General features: G+C 35.7%; 1 protein-coding gene across 1 annotated transcript in view; it reads left to right on the top strand.

Moving 5' to 3' along the window:
- Nucleotides 1-3463: 3463 nt before the first annotated feature.
- Nucleotides 3464-11482, top strand: part of LOC107040085 (alpha-mannosidase 2) — a 112135-nt gene continuing 104116 nt past the window's right edge. The window contains exons 1-2 of the mRNA XM_015260022.1: nt 3464-4129; nt 8014-8477. Coding sequence (XP_015115508.1) covers nt 8187-8477 — 291 coding nt within the window. The 5' untranslated portion in view covers nt 3464-4129; nt 8014-8186. The remainder of the gene's footprint in view (nt 4130-8013; nt 8478-11482) is intronic.

Below are 11482 nucleotides of genomic sequence, written 5' to 3'. Positions count from 1 at the left end.
ATTTTATTTAAGGATAGAAAAATGTGAACTATCAAATTTTATTGATTATACCGTGGAATTTCAAATTTTTGAGCAGCAGGAAGATGAGAATTCTCCAACTTACTTGAATTTTTAATTAATTCAAAATTCAAGAATATATTTATATAAATATTTCTGATTTGTATCAATTATCATCATTGGTTTTTCATCAAATTGTGGATCTTCAGTGCCAAAATTGGGAATTGTCACTATTTTATGAAAATTTCAGTCTGAATATCATCTAGAGTCGTGGGTTTGAATTTATTCTAACTTGACATTGTTCATGAAATTTCTCATTTTTCTTGTTATGTAATCATTGAGGTTTCATTGAAAGCCTGAATTTTTAAACTCATTATCAAAATTGAATATTAGATACGACTGAACTTTCAATGAATTGGGAATTTAGAAAAATTGTTGCCTGAATTTTCCCAATTTTCAATATTTTCCAGTGTCCTATGGGCCTTGAAATTGAGAATCCCTTGAATATCCAAGAAATTTACTGATGCGTCAGTGAACAAAATTACATAAATTTCATGTAACTTCATCGTCGTCAAACATTTCAAAATTGTTTACTTGAAATGTCAAGAATAAAAATTACCATATGTTGTCACATTTTTTGTTGAAACATTGGAATGTTTTTAGACTTACTGCATTTTTTCCTGAAATTTAAGTAAAACTTCCTGGAAATTTTGCATACTTTCATGCACCACTTCGTAGCTGTCTATTCTATATTCCCCAGAAAAAAAAATACCAACAACTCTTTTTTCCCACCTCAAGTTGCTCCACGAGTAAACTTCATTGTGATGAAAACAAAAGTGAATTTACGAAGTCAATGAATGTCTCATCGTAAAAGTTACTGTCTCCCCAGTAAAAAAAAAGCTGTGTTACCCCATGTGGTAACCGCCGGTTCAAAAGACCATTTTATTTTCAACAAACACGGCCCCAAAATTGTTGAACTATCAATGCATGCAGAATCACTCGCTCGATTGTCCCGCTATTATACTCAATGTGTGTTGGACTGTTTTTTCCCTTCATTTTTTATTCCTGACTTTCCTGTTCAGTGAATTTGGAGGAATTTCTATCATGTGGAGAACAAAAAAAGCTTTCAATTTTTTTCCACGTTTTACGCCACATGAGCGTCCGTAGCAATTAAAAAATGCCAGTTGAATTAGCGCAAATTACTTCATTTGATTTTTTATTTCGCTTCTCATGTATTTCCAGTTTCTATGGTTTTTTTGGCTCTTCTGTTACACTTTGCGACACCATTTTTTGCCGGGTTTTTTAGGATGCGGAGTCGGAGTTTTTTTCGTCTTGTTTGTAGGGTGAAAACATCGACGCGTTTTAGAAAGTTTTTTTTTTGCTTACGTTAAACTACGGCGGTTTAAGTGAATGGGGAGGGGAGAAGAGGGAGATAGCGAGGGTTCAGTGTGTTTGTTCTACGCACGTTTTCCAGGGTTTTTTTAGCTCCCGGTGGTTTCGAGTTTGACGAGCCTTTCAAAGCGGACTGAATGGTTTTTGTCATGTTTCCGCGTGTTTTAAGATCTTTTTTTTTCGCAGAAGTGCGTTGTTTTGATTTATTCTGTGGGGAAAACTAAAGTGGGATGGAAAATTTGGGAGGAATTTTCGGGAGTGCGATGTTTAATTCGATTTTTATTTACGGTTAAATTGGGAATCGTGAAACGGCAAACTTCACTGAACATTCAATGAATTTCAATAGAATTCTCGAACTTTTTTCAATTTTTCATAAAAACTTAGATTTTCAGTGTCAAATTGTAGGAAATACTCAATTGATTTACCTAAATTCTGCTGAAAGTGACCATTTCCATTGATTTCTTTATCAAGTTGGGAAATTACAATAACAGAATTCCTTGCAATTTTAATGAAACAATTACTTGATAACAATTTTGAAGAAATGCTTCGCAAAATTCAGTCAAAAATTTTTAATTGAGTGTTGAAAAAATCGAAAAGGGGAGGAGTTGATTTGCTGTTTATTCGTGAAATATCTTTGAAGAGAAGGGAATTAAAGGAAATTGTCATAGAACTTTTTAGAAAATTCTTCAATCTATGAAAGAGGTTCATATTTATTCATTAACCCATTCGCTCTGACGATATGCGCTGAGAAAAATCATAAAAAAATTGACCAAAATAACAAAAGTTTATGACAAAATTTCATTCGAGCTGAAAAAGGTCGTTTCTCTTTAATTTAAAAGTAAAAATTTTTCTTCTCGTATACCCTTTCGGGTCTTTACGATTTGTTCCCTTCCCACCCCCTCAATCCCCTGCACCGCATTTGCCGAAGGGAGGGAAAACCTCATTCGAGGGAAAAACCTGCCCTGGTACAGTCGTCCTTTTGACGGGACTACCGCTCGGCAGTGAAACTGTGAGATTAGAGCGCTATAAATTTTTGACCGCCGGTGCCGGGAAGCGAACCCGGATCATTGGCATAGGAGTCTAGCACTCTAACCGCACGGTCACTACCGTCGGTTAATTCTAAAAGTATTTGTTTCGAATATATTTGCGAAGAAGGATAATGAAACCAAAAATAACATCAGAAGAAAAAAATTCCATTTAACAAACATTTCCAAAACTGTTACATTTAAAGGGCAAATTTTGAAAATCTCGTTCATAATCCAAAACTCTCCCCACTATAAAGTTCCCTCACCAGTTTCCCCTCAACCCATTTATCCCACAAATGTTGGTAGAATAATGTGACTAAACCTTTTGCACTAATCTCTCCATTCCTCCAACTCCAAAATTCACAAATTAATATTCGATAAACATTATTTATCTATGAATCTACCTAATTCTTGAGTTCAAAAGCTCTTTCTGGTTATGTAATTATAAGAGTACTTGTTCCGAACATATTCGGGAAAAAAGGATGATGAAACCAAGAATAAAACCAGAGGCAAAAAAAATCCATTCAGCGAATATTTCCAACACACTTATAGGAAACATTGAAAAGAAAAATTTTAGAAACTTCTTTCTTGCTCCAAACCTCTTCTCACAAAAAAAGCTCCTTAAGCCTAGTAACTCCATTAAGCATTACTACACTGCGTAAAATATTCTAGAAAATTTCATGTACTATCACTGTAAACGAGTCACAACTTGCACACTTTGAAAAATTAGTATGTGGCATCAAAAAAACTGTAGTTTAGCATCGGAAAAATTATTGAGGGCACCATAATTTTTCTGGTGCTACAAAATAATTTTCTTAAGCGTGCAACTTCTGACTTGTTTAAATTGGTAGCACATGTAATTTTCTAGAAAATTGTTTTCCGTGTGGAATAATCTGTCTAAAACTTTTGCACTTACCTCCCAATTCCTCCACCTCTAAAATTCCCAACTGTGAATATTCCATAAAAATTATTTCCCCATGAATCTCTCTAATTCTCCCCTCTCTCTTTATGTTACAGATTGCATTACCCACGCAGTGAAAAAAAAAACGAACCTTTAGTGCTAAAAAACGGAAATAAAGCGCAAAAAAAGCCGTCAGTGAGTCAAAGAAGCGCGTGACGAAGAAATTAGAGTTTAATCTATTTTGGGGCGTGAAGAGGAGTAAAATCAAATTACATCCCCAGCGTCACCGATGAAGTTCCCCCGTTCCACCGACGGATGCACCATTCTCTCATAAAAAAAATTCATTCGCATTTTTTTCCTCTTTTTCGCTTCCACATCCACAGTGAGTCGACAAGACGCCGGCGTCGTGTCGTCGAGTGAATCGTGATAAGTACCCTTGACACGTCGCGGTCGAGTCTACCGTGTGTCCTCACCCTCTCCCCTGCAGCGCCAACAAAAATTGGTCGTCTCACAGGCTAGAAAAAAAAAACAAAAAACAAGGAGGAAAAAATTTCGACAGAGTTTCGCCGGAATTTTTTCGCACCCAGACTGCCCCCAATTTTTTTACCTCTTGGATCTGCTCCCTGGATTTTTATTTCTCACATACATCCATCTTCAATCCCCGGAAATCCTCGAGGCAGCATCCAAAGAATTCTGGTCGTCCTTCTCTCGCAAGGAGCTTCAGTGAACACGAAATCTCGGGCGAACTCAGCGAAAAGGAACCACTGCCGGGAGGATAACAAGATGTGAATTGTCTGCATCTGTGAAAAAAAAGGTAAGGGTGCACTTCGTACGTAGAGAGGAGGAAATATTTCAATTCCTTCGCGGAGATTTTTAGTTTCTCAAGTTTTTGCTGACGGGGGAGTGGGTAGCACGAGGGAATGAATGTGGATGAATCATTCTGGGTTTTACTTTCGGTTAATAAGTGGGGTGAAATAGTTTTGAGGGACTAATTCAGTGAGGAAGTTATTAAATTGGTGCTACACGTTTCATCAAGTGATAATTTTACTAAAAATTGAAGGAATTTTGTCATTGAACTTTCACAATTTCTCGAATTCTAATAAAATAATTTAAATTAACAGAAAACAGGAAAATTTAGATGAATTCATTCTCCATAGAGCAAAAAAGTTCTGATTTTCAGGGATATTTCATGGATTTCCACGGATACATCCCCTGATATTAGGGACATGTCATTGATTTTCAGGAACCGATCCCCAATTATTGAGGATTCGCAATAGTGAAATTTAACGAGTCTAAAATTCTGAAATTTTAGGATTTTGTTACCAATTTTTAGAAACATTATCACTAATTAACCCCTTCCTTCCACAGACATTCGCGAAACAATCGAAAGATTAATTTGAAGCTCATCTCCTATTCCATTTCGCTGCTGACTTCCTCCAATCGAATGCATCATTTCCTCCCCTCTCCTTCAACGAATATACGAATAATAACAAGATCAAACCAAATTCAAATAATAAATCCAATTGACAATTATAGTAATCTTGAATTAAACCAGGCTATTAATCACAAAACAAAAAATGAATTTTTCAATTCTTTTCAAATTATTAAAAAATTGACTTAAATTTCAGTTAATTGTTAGCTCGGGAGTATCGCCTGTTCGATACACTCACGTCCACTAAATTTTCTCAAATAATCGGAGAATAATTCACTATTTTCTCGCATTTTTTGCCTCGATATAGGGTGACAAAAAACTATAAATGGATTTAGCTCCACGATTACATGACTTGTTTGGCAATTGTTCTCCAACTTTATTCCCCGTGTAATAATCAGCCTCACCTTGACATGAAATTAATTGAACCTATTAAATCACAGGAAAAATGAATGTCCTCGGGGTTTCCTTCCTCGGCATAACCCAACGAATATCAATTCGTCCAAAAACAACAGCTGAACCAACTGTGACCAACGACTGCACTCGATCACGCGTGACTCGGCATCAACTCGAGTTGTAATTGTGGCAACGAGAGTATCGATCAGTCATAATTTTCGGCTGGACGTTTAATCAACTGCCTCGACTCTCCCGCCCTTTGCCTACACGTAATTTAGACTGGGATACAAACAGCCGCTGGGATGTGAACGTTTTCCATTTCACTTTGCTATATTTTCTCTCAGTTGAACGCGTATGAGCGCCACAAAACTCTGGACCACTGGTTTCACGTCGCCAGAGGTTAACCCCAGAGATGTGACCTCGGTCGACAGCCCAGTGACTTTTCCATTCCCTCAAGTACTTTATTTCATTCGTCCAAATGTAACACACAGGATTAGATGCAAAAATGAACAAAAACCGCTGTTCTCGTTCCTTTTTCATTTTAGTTGTTACACTATTGAAAAAAGTTGCCTGGATTTTCCGAAAAAAGACATGGAATTCGATTTAAGGGGAAAAAGGGAATGGAATTTCAAGTTTCTCTAAAAATTCAAGTTAAGTCCCAATTTTTAGCGGCACAATTTACGTAAATTTTAAAGTGAAAATGAATATTCACTACCAAATTCTCTTGAATTTTCAGGGAATTCCTTTAACATTCTTAGAATTTCAGGAATTTCGAAGGAATTCCCTGAAAATTCAGAGGAATCTGGAATTCAAGGAGAATTTTGGCAGAATTTTCCAGATTTTTCATCAATTTTTCCGGAATAATTGAAATCAAATTTACAATTCCCACGGATTTGTCCATAAAATTATGAATTTTCAATGACAAAATGCCTTGAAATTTTAATGGAAATGTTATTTGTTAGAAGTTTTCAAGATTTACCGATAATTTTTGGCTGAAATTTCCTCTGTAGTTTTTGGGAAATTTTTATCACATTTTAGTTCCACTGAAATTTCAAAGCATTTCATCATTGAAAATTCAGAATTTCAAGGAAAAAGCCATGCGAACTGTCAATTACAGTTCAATTATTACCTGGAAATGAATTAAAATCAGGAACGGGACTGAATATTCGTAATTTCACTGAAAGTTCAAATAGGTTGAGGAATTCTCATCACAGTTATGTTAAAAAATTCGGAATTTCAGTGCATTTTCAGCGCAATTTAATGATTTTTGTGTACATGGAGAAAAAACTTTACAGCCTCAAATTTTAGGAATTTTCATCAAGTGACAGTCTCACTGAAATTTCAAGGAATTTCGTCATGACAAATTCCCGATTCGCCGGAGAAATGCAGATGATTGTTGAAATTTCAATTTTTTTTTCCACCAGCATTCCACCGGAAATTTTTCAATCCCTAGTTAAACATTTCGACCACGATAGGAGCAGTACAAGTTGATAACAAATATTCACAAGCTCAAATTCTCTCAGTTTTTCCATGCCTCGATTTCCATCCAGCTTCGCCCGATAAAATCGACAAAAATATTCAAAAAGGAGTGAAAACTTATTTGTTACTTTATCATTCTCTCCTCCCACAAATTCCATTCTCGTTGATTCTTGTCTCGTCTTTTGTTGGTAAAATTGACGACTTTTGAAGCCCCGAAAGAAGAAAAAAATCCACCGCCGTCTGTGAACTCAATCTGATTTTATGTTCGAGAGCGACTGAGGGAAATGGCCGGGGATATAATGTCGTTTCGCATGATGGAAACGGGGGAATCCCTTTTCACAGGGAATCTACCCCTATGTGGATACATATATTCACAGTTATGTGCGCATGAGAGTGTGTTGCTCAGTACGAGAAATGTCTCGTCGCTTGTTCACTGTAAACGAACTCAACGTGAATCCCCCTTTCAGGATCATTCGTGCGTTTGGTTCTGTAATCGTTTTCTTTCATTTCTTCTTTTTTTATCATATTTTTGTTTTCCCGGTGTTTTGCTCAGGGGGGGCAATGTACTGAGATGATTTATCTGGGGGATTATGGAGTGTCATCTCACTGAAATGTTATTTTCACGCTGAGTGTAATATTCTTTAATGATCTGCAGTGAATTGCGAATAGCAACAAAAGTAATTTTTTTTCGTTTCTCCTTTTAGTATGAATGACGTGGATTACAATCTCTTTTATTTTATATAAATAAATATGGGCTGGCAATCAACTTAGCTCTTCGTCCCTTCATAAATTTATAGCTGAAATATTTCAAAAATAATTTCTCCACATCTGGAAAAATATTTTTTTTTAATCGAATAACAATTTATTTATTTCACATAACCATTTTTTCTGTTTTGAGAAAATTACATTTTCATGTATTTTGTGGAAGAATTTCAAAAGTGTGTTTCAACAATGTTCGTGAGCTATGCGGAAAAAAGTTGTATAAACCTAATCCAAGAAATGTGAAATCTAGACGATGTGAGCTTTCTAGAATCATTCTGATCCAATTTTTTATTACATTTTTCACTCCATTATCCAATAAATATTTATTATGTTCAAAGAAAAAATTCATTTAATTCATACAAAGATTTGTAAATAGTAAAAAAAACATTTATTTAATATAAAGAAAAATTCGAATAAAATTTTTTATTCAATTTGAAAAAAAATTGGCACTATTTAAATTAACTTTATTTCATTTAAACAAATAATTTTTCTGGGTGCAGCCGGTATCACACCAACTTGTTCGCAAAGCGAACCGATAGACTTCCACGTAAAAATTTTGAACAGTACAGTGAAACAAGATAATATCATTTCCACTCCAGTGAATAATGTCTGTCATTAATTTTTTGTTGCAGTATAAAAACCACCGATGAAGTCTCCAAGGAACAGTGACAACTAGGGGCTTGACCTCGGCCTTAACCACTCCCCGAAATGGTGTGAATACTCGAAACTAAAGTTTACTAATAATTTATTTTTGTGCCGTCCGCATTCCCAACTGACGGTGAAAAAGGAAAAACAAATCGCAAAAATGTACAAACTACTGCGTCGCGGCTCGGGCCGCACGTTTCTACTGTGTGCAGTACTACTGTCGTTACTATTGTGCCTGTATTACGTGAGCCAAACACAGGCCCCCTCGTCGGGTCAAGCGCCAGCCCTTCTTGCCGCTCCCGTGGGCGTAAGATACGAGAGACCGACAACACTTGTGCCAGATTACAGTGAGGCACCTGATGCTCGCGTCTCCATGGCCACCTGTCCGTTACTGCGACCAAGAAGGGCGGATATCGAGGCCCAAGAGGAGTTTGATAAATTCGACTTCCAGGTTAGTGGGCTAAATTATTAAATAATCTTTCCAGCGATCGGGATAATTCGCACGGAGAGAAATAAAAATCTGGAAAAATTCTTAAACGATTAGGGAGTCGTTTTCCGGTAATTTTTATGGGAATGGAAGTGAAGAAATCTGAAACGTTCAGTAAATTTTCAGTTTCATCACCGAACAAAGTACGAAATTGTCACGCAATTTTTCCCAAAGAAGTAAAATCTTACAGAAACTTGCCGACTTATTATGCCTCAAAAATAAAAAATTCTTGAACGTTCAACAATTTTTATGAAGCTGGTGAGTTATTTCTCCGTTTCGTTCCGTAAAATTTCTCAATCGTTGGTAAAAAATTACGGAACGACTTGTTGTCCCCACAGCGGTGAGTCATCAGATGGGTGGTTAATTTTTACGGAACAAATCGTAGAATTTACGTGGCGATTCGTACAATTTCAGTTCTGACACACACTTTTTATTTTACTTCGCTCGCAGATTACGTTTCGAAACGTAATTTTTACGTTTTTTAGGCCAAACAAATGATAATCACATTGAATCAATGTTCATTGAATTTTCTTTTATTTACTGATGACTCATTTGAATTAAATAAACTTTATTTGAATGAAATAAATGGGTTTATGCAAATGGCACGCAATAAAGCTTCAATGTTAAAAATTCTTGGTTGAAATTTCCGGTACACTTCTTGAAAATTTGTACTCACTGTCAATTTCGCTGACATTTCAAGGAATTTCGTAATTATAAATTCACAATTTTATAAGAAAATCTATTGAAGCAGTAAATTATTGTTCAATTACCCCATGAAAATTAATAGTTATCAGGAAAATTCAGGTGAATACATTATAATAAATGGTTTCTTCCAATAAAAGATGAATTTCCAATTAATTAACGCTCTATTTCATATAATTTTAACATTTTTATTGGAATAAATTCAGGAGTTCATTCATTTCCAGCGAGGATACTGTTGAAACGAATAGAAAATTTTCAAATAAAAATTTTTATTTGATTCAAATGCGTCACATGTATGGGTGGAGGATTTTCTCATCTACAGAAAATGTCTTCCAATAATTTCTCCCATCCCGATTAATTACGAAAATAATTTCCCAATTAAAATGAGAAATTGAGTTTGAAGGAAAAAATTGGTCAAAGCCAATGTATTTTCGGCTGTCTATTCAACATTGCATGCCCCCAGTGGAATAAAATAATTACGAATTGTGGACACTGAAAAAGTGCGGAGACAGTGACGATACGGGGAGTAGTGTTCCCAACTCGATTAAACGTCGCCTCCAGCTTTCGCTGCGATTTGTTTTAATTATACGCGAAAAGGGGATGGGGGCTGGTGCTGTCCAGCCTCTATAAAGGACAGCAGTGACACATTGGCGTACACGTCGACAAACGAAACGAGCTGCACTGCTGATTGATCTATATCTCCAGAATAAACTTGAAAAAACACGAAAAGAGATGGTGGAATGCCAAAAGTGTCATTCACTCGTGATTAAAATAGGTTCAAAAAGCGCACTAGAAAAACTAGTGTTGTAAATTAAGACACTTTTGTCCCCTTTTTTAAGTTGTTTCTCAAAAAACCCTTTGCGTTACCAAATTTAAGTCGTTGATGACATTCTTTGTTGACATTTGAGGTGTCTTACTGGAGGATCTTTCGTTTCACACTGCTTTTGCAAGTATTTCATTTGTTTTAATGGTCTATGTTGCACGAAAAAAACAATCATCTATCTCTCTATATTATAAAAATCCAAATCGACTTCTGGTGATGAAAATTTGGTCCTCGAAATGAAAACTCCTGATAAGACACATTTTTGCTTCTAATGTCTTGAATTAAATCGTCTTGGAAATACTAGTTGAAACACTATGATTTAACAATTATTTTTAATTTTCTTCATTGACGTAATTCTGTAGAAAATTAAACATTATTTTTAAAATATCTTTGAAAGAATCAGACTTAGATATTAAATAATTGAGAAACATTTTCTGCTGAAAATTTAATTTTATTTTCATAACATATATAATAAATTCCCCAATGAATGTGACGAATAGCTACAAAGGCAGTATATTGGTGGTGAAATGTATTTAGAGTTTGCAAATTTTTCAAAATACCCCAAAATGTCTTCAACATTTTTATTCCAAACGCCTCATTTTCTTGACATTTCAAAAATAATCTAAACGCTTCTGGAATCATCGCTCATTCCGTTCTGTACGACTCCCTCCAAAAATTGCTCCTCCACCTCAATGCCCCGAAAGCCCCTCAAATTTATGCCCACAAGAGTGAGACGTAAAATCACGCCCTGGAGAAAAAAAAACTGAAAAACTCGAGGGGGTAAAAGTAAGTGGCACTCCCCTTTAACTTCAGGGCGACCGACTGAAAATTATTCCACTCCAGAGAAACGATTACCAACTAGAGAAGAGAGGGCCCTAGTCGGAAGAAAAGCGTTTCCTCTTTTTTCCTCACTGAAAAATGTCGTGAAAGAGCTTTTCGCCCTTGCCTACTGTACCTCGTGCTCGTAAAAATCATTATTTCTTCTTCTATCTTCTCCAACTTTTTATTCCGCTTTGTCTCCACTAGCAGTTGAGAGACGATACGAATGCAAATTGGTCGCGCAATTTCCACCCAACGTTTTATTTTTTACGAGTGGGAGAAGGAGAAAATAACATAAAAAGTCACGAGAGTGTGGAAAAAAATAACGAAAATTATTTGTCACTTCATTCTTTGAAATTCTGGAGAGGGGAATTTTTTTCCATCTGAAAAATCAGTTCTTCATTATGCAAAGAGAGCTTTACACTGGCATCTCATGCGAGATATACCCACATAATGCACATCACGTTCAAAATAACGGTCATGAAGCTGAATTTAAAGCGAGTTAGGACAATGAGGGTACAAGAATTTTGTGATCAAATACTGGTGAAAAGTGTTGATAAGGTTTTTATGGCCTTCTGATTTTATATACATTTACAATTACATCGGATTTTATTACATTTACAAA

The sequence above is a fragment of the Diachasma alloeum genome, unplaced genomic scaffold (assembly GCF_001412515.2).
Source record: "Diachasma alloeum isolate Michigan unplaced genomic scaffold, Dall2.0 Dall_scaffold_00316, whole genome shotgun sequence".
In the NCBI taxonomy this organism is placed as follows: domain Eukaryota; kingdom Metazoa; phylum Arthropoda; class Insecta; order Hymenoptera; family Braconidae; genus Diachasma; species Diachasma alloeum.
The sequence above is the reverse complement of the archived record's forward strand: the minus strand, read 5'-3'. Positions and strand labels throughout refer to the sequence as shown.